Source organism: Myxine glutinosa, chromosome 3 (genome assembly GCF_964187855.1).
Source record: "Myxine glutinosa chromosome 3, kmMyxGlut1.1, whole genome shotgun sequence".
NCBI classification, from domain to species: domain Eukaryota; kingdom Metazoa; phylum Chordata; class Myxini; order Myxiniformes; family Myxinidae; genus Myxine; species Myxine glutinosa.
The window spans coordinates 1,210,992-1,227,472 of NC_136263.1; the positions used below are offsets into that span (position 1 = coordinate 1,210,992).

At 47.0% G+C, this 16,481-nt stretch overlaps 1 protein-coding gene across 1 annotated transcript in view; it reads right to left on the minus strand.

The window, feature by feature from the left end:
• Positions 1–16,481, minus strand: part of NCAPH (non-SMC condensin I complex subunit H) — a 204,855-nt gene that overhangs the window by 174,963 nt on the left and 13,411 nt on the right. The window contains exon 2 of the mRNA XM_068111352.2: positions 385–613. Coding sequence (XP_067967453.2) covers positions 385–611 — 227 coding nt within the window. The 5' untranslated portion in view covers positions 612–613. The remainder of the gene's footprint in view (positions 1–384; positions 614–16,481) is intronic.

The window sequence follows — 16,481 nt, forward strand, 5'->3', positions numbered from 1 at the left end:
CTAACTCACGTCTCCACAACACAACCATCTTCTTTTTTTTTTTTTTGTATACAAGATCGAGGCTCGTGAAAGAGCTAAAAGCGTGAGCGTGAAAGAGCTCTTGCATGTTGTTACTTTGTTTCTTCTCTACTCTTTTGCTCTTCATTCACCTTCTTGTTTGTTGCATCTACCTGTTGCCCTCCAGCTCCAAATTCAGGGCTTTGTCATTTTGCCCTGTCACCTCGCTTCTCTACAAGCCGAGATATTGTGCACAAATTAAACAAATAAATAAACCACACCATGTTGACGAAACAAAAGGCAAATAATAACAGGAAAATAGGCAGTCATTTCTATAATGGAAATGATGCTACATCCAAACACGTGGAACAACAGAGGGTATCAAACCTGTTTTGGGATGGGGAGCCGGGACTGTAAGCTCCCCGTAGCAGCAAGTTTGACTTGCGGCGTTCTTTCCCATCATTGGCATTGACGGTCTCATCTTCAGTCAGCAGCAGCGGAGATTGTCTCGGGCTGAAAGGTAGGCAGGACCTTCGCCTTGCTGTAGGGCTGACGAATACCTCAGGAGGTGTGTTTGGAAGCACGCCAAGTCGATCAAAAACAGGCAAATTCATGGCTGGCCAAAAGAAGAGGGAAAAACAAACATATTTAAACAATCCAACGTATTGTTGCGGTTTTAGAAAACTGCTACGAAGTAACAGCAACCACCATACAGGTCCCTTTAAAAAGTTTTCACAGCATAACATTATCTTAGTCCCTTCGCCTTATATGGGTTAGTATGTCATGCGTTGGATGGGAAGCGAGGCATTCCACTCATAAGGGGATAATTCCCGGGCAGTACCCCATCCGAGTACGTGTTTTAATTGGCTAAAGATGGTGGAAGAATAAATGCGGGCAAGGGGGTTAACAAGGAGAGATGCAGAAAATAGGGCAAAATGGAGAACATTGTCATGGGGATCGCAGGGCTAACCCCCGCTCTTGCAGGGAAAATGGCCTTTTAAAATGCCTGTTGTTGTTGTATATATATCTATATATCTTTTTTTCTATCTATCTATCCATCCATCCATCCATCTATCTATCTATCTATCTATCTATCTATCTATCTATCTATATATATATATATATATATATATATATATATATATATATATATATAAGTATATATATATATTGTTGCGGATCTCCCGAAGCCCGTTCACGTTACAAAGGGGGGATTAAACCCCTTTTTCCCCTTGGGTCTTCGTGTCCACGAGGCCGAATCGCCACTTCCGCAGCGAGCATGAGAAAGGGTACCGGGCTGACGCCGCACGTACCTTTGACCCACGCTGCTACGAAAACGGGGACCGGACCTCACAGAAGCCACACTAATCGATTCCGCCCGAGCGGTGTGCGTATCACGTGACTCGTGCCGTTACTTTTATTGAACCCGATTGGGCGGTTCTATTCGTACGATGCTCGGCCAATAGATGGAGAGGACAGAATGATCAAATAAGAGGAATAACACAATTTATTATAATGTACAAGGATCAGGAGACACAGAGCAGGCACTTAAACAATGTTAACTTATCCACAGACAAAGGGCCCAATCACTCACACGGGGAAGAAGAAGAAGAACAGGTTCGCGCACCAAACGCGCCTTGCAGTCGGTCGCTCCCGGACAGCTCGCCCGGCGTGGCCCTATGGCGGTTACGGCTCGTATGCAGGGAAAATGCAGGCAGGAGGAGATCGCGCGTCTGTAGCCCGGAATGGGTCGCCTCCAAAAGCGCGATTATACAGCGGCAGAGTGCAGGGTACAGGGCACGGGGAGAGTTCGTGCACAACGAGGCTATTACAATAGTTCAAAGCAAGCGCTTTGACTTGTTCAGGGGCTGGGAGAGTTTCACTCCTTGTCTCTCGTTCTGATGCGTTCAGCTCTGCGTTCTGACTCGTTCTCACCTCTCGTGCGTTCTCCCGTTCTCTCTTGCGCGGGGCTCGGGGCAGAGTCTCATATGGCCCCTCCCCGATCTTACCCGAATGTTCCAAGCCCCTCCCCTCGAGCTCTGATTGGCGGCTCGCTGCTTACCGGCCACTCCCTCCTGCAGCTCCTCCATTCGGCCTTGCCAGAATTGTTCAGGCCGAGCACATGGCATTCCAGCCTAATCAAGGCCTACTCAACGCAAAACTAACACAGGAAAGGAGACAACCTTACATTTACGAAGAAATAACTATACCACAGCGAGGCTACATGTTTTGGTGCATCTACCTACGAGGGGGGGTCCTCCTTTATTCTCAAAACCGCAACATATATATATATATACACACATTGTTATGAATTTGGGGTAGGGGGGAATATCTAGATTTAGGTAGATCTGCATAGGTAGGTGGCCGGCTGTCGTGCTAGGGAATCTCACCTGTAATAAGTTCTGTGTTTAGGCGGTTTGTCGGGGTAAGTGTGTACCTGTGATCATTTGAGGATGATCCGGTGATAAATAGTTCTCGGGACTAAGATAATTCCTCTATGTGTCAGACCTGGTGATTATACCTGTGTCCCTTATGGCAACGCACTCTTGCAGACATTAGATAGGCCCATGAGTGCACCACATTAATTAACCACCACCCCCCACCCCCCCCTCTCTCCTTACAATGACTGACGATAAGAACTGACCGGAAAGACAGGCAGGCAGGCAGCGGCCGCGCAGTGGTACACCATGGCTTTGACACATTGACCAGGCAAGCTGAGAGCCACGCCAAGGAGAACGAGTGATTGTCCAGTGGAGGGGCGAGCAAAAAACACCACACCGATTGGCAGAGTAGGGGAGAACGTGCGATTGGTCAAAGGAAGGGCAGAGAGCAATGAAGGACTTGTGGTTAGCCACCGACCAATGGCATGGGAGTAGGGCACCAAGCGCTCGGCCAATGGGAGGGAACGGATGAGATCAGAAGATTCGGGAAGGTTAGAAGTGACGCACTGGTTGGAGGGGAAGCGGGCTGACGTCAGAAGACCTCCAGTAAAACCGCTCGCTCACCGGCATTTTTCTCTCTTCTTCCCTTGGCCTTCTCTTTCCTGATTCTTCCTGCCTGGACCTCCCTTCTGCCCATGATTTTCGTCTCCGTTTGGACCTCTTCCTTTACGATCCGAATTTGCCTGCTGGACGAAAGCCGGTTGAGCGGCGATCGTGTGAGCGGGGCCTGCCGGGTGGCGTGCGCTGATCAGCTGAGCGCGCGAACGAAGCGGACTGAGGCCTCCTTCCCGCCAAGCACGGAGCCGTGTCCGGACGCGACTTTGGGGCCTGGATGACAGCAGACAGATAAGACGCACCACATTCCACAACACGACGAGGCATATATGCAGAAAACTGCATCTCCTTCCTTTCATTCTTCCAAAGCAAAATTGACAACATCTACAACAGCTTAACCACCACCGCACCCGCTCCCCCTCAAACCACCTGCCCCCCCTTATCCTGCCAACCCCTGTCTCAGTTCTCTCCAGTCTCCCCTACTGACCTCTCTGAACTCCTCATAGGAATGAAAACTGCCACCTGCACTCTTGACCCCATCCCCTCCAGCTTTGTCAAGGCCTCCCTTCCTGCTCTCTCTCCACTTATCACTGCAACAATAAACTCCTCCCTGTCTACAGGCATCGTCCCACCATCCCTTAAAATTGCTGGTTACCCCCATTCTGAAAAAACCTGGACTAAACCCTGACACGCTAAACAACTTCAGACCCATCTCCAACCTACCCTTTCTGTCAAAAGTTTTGGAATGCGCTGTAGCCACTCAACTCAAACATCACCTCTCTGCCAATAACCTGTATGAAACATTCCAATCCTGATTCCGCTCCAACCACAGTACTGAAACTGCTCTCCTCAAAATCACCAACGACCTTCTCCTCTCCTCTGACGCCGGCAACCTCAACATTCTCATCCTCCTCGACCTCAGCGCCGCCTTTGACACCATCAATCACACCATCCTCCTCACCCGACTTGAAACCACCTTTAACATTACCGGCACTGCCCTCTCTTGGATCAAATCATACCTCTCTGACAGACGCCAGTTCATCTCCATCAATAACTGCAAATCCCCCACTGCTCCCCTCCCCCAAGGTTCAGTTCTTGGCCCCATCCTCTTCATCCTGTACCTGTCCCCCCTTGGTCACTTAATCCGCCGTCATGGTCTCCAATTCCACTGCTTCGCCGATGACCAGTGTGCGAAATTAACGCCAGCCCGACAGCCCGTGGCTGGTAACTTTTGTCCCGGGCTGGTATCTTTATTGAGTTGCCAGCCCGGTGGTCTGGATAGATTTTGCCCTACACTTTCATGTGTGCCCCAACATCCTGGCAGTAATTGACCTGATATTGACACTGCCAGCCAGCTCGGCCGAATGTGAGCGAGGATTCTCACAAATGAAGATCATGAAGAATGATCTCAGGAACAGGCTCAAGTCAACAACAATGTCGGATTTGCTCTGCATCCAACTAGAATCTGCGGACATCACCGACTTTGAGCCTAAGCCAGCAATCAACTTCTGGAACAGCTGTTCCAAGAGAACGAGAAGGCCCAACTTCACCCGGAGCAGAGCAGGGGCCAGCTTGTTGCCAGAGCTGGTGCGGGATCAGGTCACGGAGATAGATGCTGCTGCTGTTGCAGGTGGTGAACCTGAGGGAGCTGGTCTGCCGGAGCCAATATCAGCAGCTGACAAACAGTCGGGAAATGAGTCCGGCCTTGACACTGACTGCGAAGACGTGGTTCTGGATGACTGAGGACTTACAGGCTGCCGTGGAAGATTTGTAAAACTAATAAGAAATGTGATAGATCATAGACCGACTACTAGACCTCAAGTTTTTCTCAACTTTGTAATACTTTAACTCACCATCAAGTTATCAACTGTGACTGTCCTGCACATGTTGATCGATCTATGCACAAACTTTTTATAAAATTTCCTCACTTTTCTGACAATAAAACGTATTTGGTGTCATTAAAATATTATTCACTCGTGTTTTTTTATTTAATTATTCGAGAAGACCGAAAGTTGCTATTAGGTTTTTAGGGAGTTTATTCCTGAACACTCCTAAAATGCACCAATTTGAGTCCTTATTTTCATCTCAGTTCTTCGGGCTGGTAACTTTTTCTTCGGGCTGGTAACTCAAAAGTTACCAGCCCAAATGGCTGGTAACTATATGCCCCAATTTCACGCACTGCCGATGACATCCAGCTTTTCATCTCCACCAAGTCCATCTCCACCGCCACCCACTCTATCCTGACAAACTGCATCACTGAAATAAAATCCTGGCTTCAAATCAACTTCCTCAAACTTAACTATGATAAATCTGAAATAATCATCATTGGCCCCAAAACGCTCACCAAATCCACCCATAACTTTGCCCTCAACTTCGATGGTTTCCCAGTATCCACCTCCCCTCACATCCGGAATCTTGGCATCATATTTGATCAAACCCTCTCCTTCGACAAATACACTAAACAGATCACAAAGACAGCCTTCTTTCACCTGAAAAACATCGCCCGTCTCCGTCCATCCCTCTCCTCCACGGCTGCAGAAACCCTCATCCATGCCTTCATCACCTCCCGTCTGGACTTTTGCAACAGCCTCCTCTATGGTTCACCCTCAATAATCACCAATAAACTCCAATACATTCAGAACTCCACTGCCCGTCTACGCACCCATTCCCGGACCCGTGACCACATCACCCCCGTCCTTTATAAGCTTCACTGGCTCCCCATCCCCCAGAGAATCCAGTACAAAATCCTCTTGACCTACAAAGCCCTCCATAACCTGGCCCCATCCTACCTGACTGACCTCCTCTCCAGACACACTCCCACCCGCAACCTCCGCTCTGCTGGTACCAACCTCCTGACCTCCCCCCCCCCCCCATCCAGACCAAATTCAGATCCTGGGGGGACAGGGCCTTCTCCATCGCTGCTCCCACCCTCTGGAACTCACTACCTCACACCATCAGAGACTCCTCCTCACTCACCACATTCAAAACATCACTCAAGACCCACCTGTTCAACACTGCATTCAACATTTAACCCACAGCATTTAACCCCTGACGATCTCTTCTCCTTCCTTTTGCTTTGATTATTTACCTATTGATTTTTGTCTTTTTGCACTTGTTTTTTGTACTCTGTCACAGCGCCTTTGGGCTTCTTGAAAAGCGCTATATAAAATAAATGTATTATTATTATTATTATATTTTATTCATCCTCTCCCATTGTTTCATTTCTGAAGTCTGGTATGGGGACTTCCCAATTTAGGATTTAGTTTCTTCCTTCACGTTTCCTTGTTCTCGGTTCCGTTAATAAATATTTATTGTTGTACATTTCACATTCGTTTCGGTTTGAATTATTTCCCTCAGGTTGAAGACATCGGACCGTGAAGGCAAGCGGCATTGTTCATTCCGCCTCGTGTATGATCCGCCGTCAATTGGGAAACGCGTCGTTAAGCTCGATCTTAACTGAGACAAACCACACGACAATGTGTGTGTGTGTGTGTGTGTGTGTGTGTGTGTGTGTGTGTGTGTGTGTGTGTGTGTGTGTGTGTGTGTGTGTGTGTGTGTGTGTGTGTGTGTGTATTGTCGCGCGAACCCCTCAGTTAATACCAGGGCTCGCGGATGACCAGACGGGCTTCAATGGAGGTGACGATCAACTCGGATTCGGCTATGAAAGCACGGGAGGGTAACAATGAAGAGGAAGAAGCGGCAAGCGCATACCGGTAGATCCGACGGCAGCTCTCGTCCTGCAGGGGATTAACTCAAACTAACACAGGAATTTAGAATTGTAAAGAAAATAATACAAGGATTTATTTTATATATCTCGGGACAGGAAAACGTGGCGATACATAAATGTCCTAATCGGGACGTCCCCACACCAGACTGAACAACAGGACAAAGGAATGAATGAAATAAAAGAATCGTCGTGTATTTGTGAAATGTGGTGCTAGCTTATCTTTGTCTGCAGTGGTGCGGCCATCGTCCAACGCGGCCCCGTTCGGCCCCGACAAGTTTCAGTCCACCTCGCTCGCGCGCTCCTACAGGCCCCGAGCGACCCGCTCAGCGGCACGCCCCGCTCCAAGCTCCTCGTCGGTCGCACACAAGGTCCGTTCGCTCACCGCACCTCGCCTCGCTCCCAGCACCAAAAGCACCGCGAAGGACCGAGCACCGCTCCAAGCACCAAGACGAACCAAAAGCACCCAGAAGACTCGGGGAAGATGCCAATGACCACACAGGGAAGAAGAGCCAACAGATCTCCAAGAGCGAAGCACGAAGGGTCCAACGCAGAGAGAGAGAGAGAGAAAATGTCGTCGAGTGAGTCCTTTTGTCACCTGGAGTGTGACGTCAATCCTTTCTCTGCCCCAACCAGAGCCTCGTATCTTCTGGTCTCTCGAACCTTCTCCCGCCACCGGCGCTTGTCCTCCAATCAGCAACCCGCTGTTAAGGAGCGGCTTGGCGCCCTCCGCACCGATTGGCTTAATCTTCGCGCCCTCTACACCAACCAATCACCATTCCCTGGGCGTGGTTATAGATTGTCTCACACGATGTTCGACGCCCGCGCCGGTGTTGTACGCGGCCGCTTCCTGCTCGTCTTCCAAAGTCGTTGTGGTAAGGGAGGGGAATTATTTAATGTGTGCACTATGGGAACTATCTAAGTGTCTAAATGAGTGTGTTGCCATAATGGACACTGGGTTAGCGACAGAGGGGACGACAAACAAAGGAATTTTATCCATAATCCCTGCACTACTTAGCATGCCCCGCCCCCTCGTGGTGGGGATACCAATACAGCTTATACCGACATCCGGGCTAAACATAAACTTATTACAGGTAGATTCCCTATCACGACAGTCGAGTTACCTACCTATACAGATCTATCTGGCTCTAGATATTCCTCTACCCAAATTCATAACCGTATGTATTGTTACGGTTTTCGCGCGACCCTCCTGCCCTTACCAAGGGGGAGGTTAAGCCCCTTGTTCTCCTTGGGTCGTCGCAACCACGAGATTTTAATCGCCACTCCCGGGCAGACGTGAGACAGGGTTTCGGGACGATGTTCGCGCGTACCTAAGTACTCACGCCGCCGCGGAAGCGGGGATCAAGTCTCGCACGAACCACACGTAATTCGAGTACGTCCAAGCGGCTGGCGTACCACGTGGTCCGCGCAGTTATCTAGTATTGGAACCCGATTCGAGCGGTTTTATTCGTACCACGCTTAGTCAATAGATGGAAATGACGGGGAAGATCGAATCGAAGGAAGAACAGGTTTAATTATTATTATTATTTACAATGAATGGTAGAAGCAGGGACACAGAGCTGGCACTTAAGCAGTCCTAGCTTATTTTCCCAGACACGGGCCCGTTCACACTCACAGGGGGAAATGAAAGAAGGATGGTGTTCATGTGCTGAACGCACCGACTTGGTCGTCCAGGAACAGCTTCGCCCGGCCTGGCCCTCCGCGGTCACAGCACGTCCCCCGACGAAGGCAGGCAGGCAGGCGGGAGGAATCCTCCCAGCGCATATCTCGTTCAAAGGCAGGCTGGCGAATATGCGCGTCTCTCGCCCGGCTCGGCGGTTCCTCACAGCGCGATTAATCAACGTCGCACTTTCACCCTCGCAACTCAATAGAGGTTCTGCCTCAAGCTCAATCGAGTAAGAGCGCCTTATACAGTCATGTGAAAAAGTAAGTACACCCCATGTAAAGTTTTGACTTTTTCAACATACAGCTATTTGATCTTCATTTCAACAATATTGAGAGATAAAGGTGATATAATATAACAAATATCATGAAACATTGACATTTTGTAGTCCATTGTATAATTTAAATAACCATATGCAAATTTTGCATGTGGAAAAAGTAAGTACACCCTTGGCTCTAATAGGTGGTATTGCCCCCTTTGGCAGAAACAACCTCAAGTAGACGTTTCTTATAACTGTCTACCAGTCTCTGACATCGACTGGGAGAATTTTTCCCACTCCTCCATGCAGAATTCTTTCAGCTGTGCGATGTTTGAGGGGTTTCTTGCATGCACAGCTCGTTTCAAATCCCCCACAACATCTCGATGGGATTTAGATCCGAGCTTTGACTTGGCCATTCCAGAACCCTCCATTTCCTTCTTTTCAGCCATTCCTTGGTGGATTTACTGGTATGTTTAGGGTCGTTGTCATGTTGCAAGGTCCACCTTCAGTTGAGCTTCAACTTTCTGACAGATGGCCTCACATTATCCTCAAGCACCCTCTGGTACAATGAAGAATTCATAGTGGATTCTATGATGGTGAGCTACTCAGGCCCTGATGCAGCAAAGCTGCCCCAAACCATAATATTTCCACCACCATGCTTTGCAGTTGGTATTGTTACGGGGTCAACCTCGAGGGGAGCCCCGGCAGAAAGATGTATGGTCCTTGGGTGAAAATAAGTCAATCAATAACGAGTCCACACCAAGGGTTATGAACAATCCACAATATATTCCCAAATCCCGCACAGGAATCACAATGCGTTTACAGCACTTCCATACAATCCTTATCTATAGTATAGGTGGCGCCACCTTAACCCACAACAGTGTTGGCAACACTCACGGCCCTTGCCCCCAATGTCTCTGCACGCCTCCCAGGTGACGTCGAGTCGATCCAGCGATCGGGGAATCTATGTCCGATTCCAATCCGGGGCTGGGAGTGAGGATACTCGACAACCTCAGCGAGGATACCCGACTTCACAGGTTCCGCAGTAATCCGGCGCTCTCCTGACGCCCGGACTTCGGTTCACCGAGGCACGGTTCCCTTGTCCTTCACGTTCGGCGGCTCGGTCTCGAGCTGCAGTCTCAACTCTCAACCGTCTCCCTCCAATCTCTTTCGCGCGCCAGGCCCAAGGTGCGACCCGTACACGCCCTCATAGGCGTCGAGGCGAACAGCGCCGGGCGCTTGGTTCCTTCCAGGACCACACGGCACCTTGACACGTAACCGGCAATCAATCACCCCGCGCAGGTAACTCCTCTCGCCAGACGGGCTTTTCCAACTCCGTTCCAAAGTAGGTAACGATCGCCTCCGCTCACGTCGGAGCTCTCGAAGCTTAAGATGGCCGCCCTTTCTTCTCCTCCTCCTCTTCTTCACGATCTCGTTTCCGGTCTCGTTTTTCCCAGAAGGGCTCCTGACCCTTTAATCACAACAACCTTTAATAGAACTAGGGCATGCCCGTACTATATATATATATATCTAAAATTATATCCCCCCCCCTCTATTTACATGAAATGGTTTGGTCCAAAGCGAACGGCTTGCGAGTACGGTGACAATCCCCCCCTCTATTTACATGAAATGGTTTGGTCCAAAGCGAACGGCTTGCGGAGTTTGGTAAAGAAATCGCCATAGCTCGGTAACTACTTGTCCGATTAATATGAAACCTTGAAAAGGCACATCCTCGGGTCCCCAGCAATATACCTGGCAAGTTTAAAGTATATCGGACCCGTGGTTGTCGAGAAACAGCAGTCACAGACAAACGACAAACACACAGACATACACACAGACATACAGAGATTACTGGAATTATAGATAGATATACATTAATAAGAAATAACCTGAATTGTAACCCCCATAAACCCGGAATTCGTAACAGTATCAGGTTCTTGTGGTCAAATGCTGTCTTTGGTTTTCGCCAAACATGTCTTCTGGTACTGTAGCCAAACAGCTCTACCTTTGACTCATCTGTCCAGAGCACATTGTTTCAGAAGTGCTGGTCTTGCCTAGGTGTTCATTGGCTAACTTCAGTGTTGCCCTGATGTTCTTTCTGGACCAGCAAAGGTTTCCTCCTGGAACACTTCCCATGTAGATCAAATTTGTGCAGCCTCTTTCTAATGGTAGACTCATGCACTTTGACATCAACAGTGGCAAGAGCTACCTGTAGGTCCCGTGATGACATTCTGGGGTTCTTAGAGACCTCTTTCAGCATCTTGCGGTCTGCTCTCGGGCTGAACTTGCTCGGGCGGCCTGGCCTGAACAAGTTGGCAGTTGTTTGGAATCTTCTCCACTTGTAGATGATCTTCCGGACAGTCGAATGATTGATTTCAAATTGTTTGGAGATCTTTTTAAATCCCTTCCCAGACTCGTAGGCATCTATAACCTTCTTTCTGAAGGCCTCAGAGAGCTCTTTTAATCTAGGCATGGTGATGCCACACACTTCAACAACAAAGAGCAAACCAAACTAAATGTCTGAAGTTTAAATAAGACAGGTTCCTCCAAGATCCTCTCTAACGATGTTCTAATCATTTGCACCTGAGCTGGTGCACCTGATTCTAATTTTAGGTATTTGAAGTAGTGATAAATGTAGGGGTGTACTTACTTTTTCCACATGCGAAATTTGCATTTATGTTTATTTAAATTATACAATGGACTACAAAATGTAAATGTTTCATGATATTTGTTGTATTATATCACCTTTATCTGTCAATATTGTTGAAATGAAGATCAAATAGCTGTATGTTGAAATATGTTGAAAAAGTCAAAACTTTACATGGGGTGTACTTACTTTTTCACGTGACTAACTTGGTTCATGCGCGTCTTCTCTCTCCTCAACTCTCTCTCTCTCTAGCTCTTTGAACTCTCTCTTTGGTTCAGCACACCTCCCTCAGAACTCTCTCTCTTCTCTCTCTCTCTCTCCTCAGAACCCCCTCGTGGCGGCTTTGCGCAACGGGTTATATTGCCAACCCCCTTAGCTCGCTCAAATGTTCCAAAACCACACCTTCTGACACAGGGGTAAGCCACTCCCTTGAGCCCTGATTGGCAGCTCGTACTTACCGCCACTCCCACTCTCCCTGCTCCACCTTCCTTTGGCCTGGATCGACTTGCCAGGCCCGACCTCGTGGTATTTCGCACCAAAACCACCGCAATCAAGGCATCATTAACATTGGAAGGACCTAACTCTCCTCGTCGTACTCAACGCAAAACTAACACAGGAAAAGGACTACGCTGACATTTACCAAGAAATAACTAAGCTTTAAATGAGGCTACATGTTGTTGTGTGACTAACTATGGGGGAAAAAAAATCAACCTTTTATTGCACAACCACAACAGTATGTATCTATGTATGTGAGTGTGTGTATGTATGTGTCTATGTATGTGTCTACGTGTGTGCATATATGTATGTGTATATATATATATATGTATGTGTATATATATATACTAGCGGGGTCACCCGTGGGAATCCCACGGGCATGGATGTGTGTGACATTTCGACATATTGAGTTAGATGCTGCACCTGCACATTCAGTTATATAAAATGGTTACTGGCAATAATTGATCACATCCACAAATGATGTAATCCACACAATTTATGTACTTTACATAACGTTAATAGGAATACATACATGCCCGTGTAGATGGGAAATACAGTTTGTTTGAAAGAAATCACAAATATCAGAAGAAAGTTTTAAAAATTTAGAACTATTCTCACTCAGAGTTAAACAACACCGTAATATTATGCGGTTGCTTCAACGTTTTCGTTGAATTATATGTCATCATTGTGAGATTTTTTTGGAATTTTTTTTTTTGAAATGAGATTTTTAGGCAAAACGGCAAAAAAGCATCAGAACAGCTGTGAAACAACATCAAAACAGCAGTGAAAAAGCATCAAAACAACAGTGGAAAGCGTCAAAACAGCAGTGAAAAAGCATCAAAACAGCTGAAAAAGCATCAAAACAGCAGTGAAAAAGCATCAAAACAGCAGTGAAAAAGCATCAGAACAGCTGTGAAAAAACAGCACTGAAAAAGCATCAAAACAGCAGTGAAAAAGCATGAAAACAGCAGTAAAAAGCATCAAAACAGCAACAATAGTCCGGTGATTTTTCAATCACCGCAACTAAATGTGGCGGAGTAATTAACTATTTTCCTTCGTGACCTCCTTTTGTTGCCTGAATGGTGTCACTGCAGGACCTCCGGGTAAACAACATTACGGGTGAAGATTCCACTGCGGCCATCAATTTTTCCCTGTTGGCCATTACTGACTACCTTTACCTTGACATCCTCAAATCGTTTAGCACGCGACAATGCAACATATAATTGGCCATGGCTGAAGACGGGTTCTGGTAGGTAAATCCCAACTTTGTGTAATGTTTGACCTTGACTCTTGTTTATTGAGAAAGAGAATGCCACACGAACTGGAAATTGATGGCGTTTGAGTACGAATGGTAGTGTTGTATCGGAAGGTGCAATACTAATCCTGGGTAAAAATGTGCGTGTTCCTTTGTGACTGCCAGAAATTATTTCTCCATCTATTATGTTTGGCAACAATCTTTTAACAACCAATCTTGCACCATTGCACAGTCCCTGTTTCGGATCAAAGTTACGGAGTAACATGATGACAGCACCATCTTTGAGACGAAGTTTGTGCAATGGCATTCCAGAAGGAGTTAATTGATTTAGGAATTCCATAGGATAATTTAGTGCCTCTTCAGGGTCATCACAGACAATGGAATCAGCGCTGAAGTACGTCTTTTCTTCCCCAGGAAATGCATCCAGTATCTCATCGTTGATCACAAATGTGGATTCATTCTTTGGACACAACACGGCTCGTTGTGCCAGCGCATCATAGTTTGAATGGATTTCGTTCAAATTACCAAAAACAGCCTCTGCTAAAGACATGTTGTCTTCTACACAGATACGATCAGGCAGTCGTATTAAATCTGAGTCAGGAATTGTTTCCACAGTCCCATTTCCAACCGACAGTAACCATTTTGAGAATTCTTCGTCATCATTAGCTCTCATGTTTGATTTTAAGTTCAGCAGTTTGAACTTTGGCCACAACTTGCTACGCTTGATGCATGTGGCGATGATTGCTGCAGGTGCAGCGCGAGGTACAACGGGCAAAACCTGCCTGAAGTCCCCACCAAGAAGTAAGACCTTTCCACCAAAAGGAATGTTGTTGCTGGTTACATCCCGGAGACATCGATCAACAGCCGCTAAAGCATATGCTGGAGCCATAGGTGCTTCATCCCAAATGAATAGGTTGGCCTTCCTTAGAGTATCTGCATCTTTACTCGTAGGTGATATGTTGCATGTGGAGTTTTCCAAAATGGGCACTGGCAATTTAAATCGATGGTGCGATGTACGGCCCCCTGCTAGCAATGTTGCTGCAATGCCCGAGTACGCCATTGGAAGAACCAAACGACACTGGCCTTGCAAGATGTGCAGAAGCGTATTATAGAGAAAGGTCTTGCCACTTCCGCTCGGTCCATCAACGAAAAACAACCGGTTGCCTGTGTACTGGTCCCTACAATGAACGGCCTGTAGGACCTCATCTACAATTTTGATTTGGTCATCATTTAGTAGTTGTCTGTTGTTTTCACCTTTTTCATGTTCATCTCCCGGTACATACTGATAAATCATCGCTCGAAAGATCTTCAACAGTGTCTGGAGGTACTGGTAACTGAAATGCTTCCAAGGTCTGTCCATGTCTCAGGAGGAAGGACTGTATTTCTCGCAATGCCATGAAAATACTTTGTTCCAAGATATGGCCGCTGTGCACAAAATCTTCGCAAAGGTCGTTTTTATATTTTTCCCACAGTGCCGACGTGTCTGTTGGTGTGCAGAATATGCATAGGGTTGCAAAAAGAGATCTCAATTGTTGTGGCATGGCAAAGATAACTCCATCAGCTAAGGACCTGTACCATTCTGTATCATCTTCTGTTAAATGTAATTTCCTGGCTGCATCCTTGTATGTTTCACAAACTGCTCCATCTACGGTTCTGAGATCTTCAAATGATGTTTTAGCAGGGCAGTGCAGCAGGAGTACACGAAGATGAAAGCGCTCAATGTCCATAGGGCTTGCCGAAACCATGCGTCCGATAACCTTGTTGCCGCCCCGGCGTCGAAGTTTCCATGTCTTTCGTCCATCTTCAAATACGTAATATTTTGGAATGTCATGGTACAGATAACTTCGTGCCTCAGGGTCTCTCTGGTTTAACTGAAACCAAGCTGTAAGTGTTGTACCCCTATGTCGTACAATGGCTTCTTCCTCGTTACCATCCCTGAACACAACAGTCTGCAATTCAGGTAAGTGTACCGCAAGTCTGGTGATGGAATGGGACTGTTTGTGCATTTCAAATTCCATCAATCTCCATGCTGCCTCTGGGGCACTGACATATCTACAGTCCAAATAGGTCTTTATTTCGTCCACCTCCACTCTCCCGCGCTCTCGAATTTCGATGCTGGCACAGTCATGTCCCTTGTACACATATTTAAATAAGTACTTTATACTCTTTATGCTTGCGCAAACCTCAATGTTGATGTGTGCTCTGTACTTCTTCAGTAAATAAGCATTGAATGGGACGACATATTGGCAATCAACATCGGTTCCATGAACGGTTATGGTGGGTCCATTTGGGGGACGCTTGTAAAGGGCATAGCCATCTATGCTCGCAAGTGTCTCTGCAGCATACGCTTTTGGAAAGCCTTTACTGCACACTCCATCTTTCACACAAATCGAATGGCGATTTAAATTGCCACACGGACCATGTATCATGTGAGACTTCACCAAGGAATGGATCTCTGGTGACTCATTTGAATTAGGAATTTGTGCGGAAACAATTCTGTCAATGTCTTCAGCGGTACAAATTTTATCTTCTTGGCACAGCATGAGTAATATGTGGGCATGCGGTAGGCCACGCTTCTGATACTCGACGACGTAGAGAAATGCACGTACTTTGCCCAACACGTGCTTCTTCGTTATATCGTCGATTAACTCTTTTAATTTCAGATGAAACACGCGTGCCACTAAATCTGGTCTGCCTTCAGCTCGTTGGTGTTGGCCGATGTTTTCTTGTATCTCTGTCCATTTTGGATTACACGTGAACGTGATGAAAAGATCTGGTTTTCCGAATTTGCGAACAATGGCCATAGCATCTTGGTAGTTCTGCTGCATAGCTCTGGGACTCCCTGCAAAACTCGACGGCAAAATGACGATACGACCGACAGGACGTTGGTTATCAGCAGCAACGTTCTGGACGTGGTCCAGTAGTCCTCTGTATTCCATGGCTCTAAGGGTTTCCTGATTTTGTTTGAAGTATTGCAGTCGATTTGCTTCTGCCTTGCAATATCCGTCGACAACATACTGCTGGAACAATTTCCCCGAAGAATGGATAGTGCTGAATTCATTTCGAATAGCCAGTCGGTAGGCATAGAATTCACGATGAGTTACCTTGTTTCGAACCGCAGTCTGTCGCTGGTGAGGCATGTTTATCATCCATCCAGGCTCGCCATGTGGAAAGAGAATGGGATATGTCATGGGATCAATGTGAGAGGAAAGTGGAGAGAGATTGTGTAAGCCCTGGTCATGCAAATGAACCTGGAAATCCCTGTTTGCAGGTGGTTCACCATCTTGTCCACTAACGAAGACAGCAGCAATTTCATCAGCAGTTGGTATGTTGTAACGTCTTTGGTCGTCTGCACACAGTCGACGAAAATGCATTTCCAAGGTAGAAGGGAGGCGATCTTCAAGGACAGCTTTCCTGATTTCTT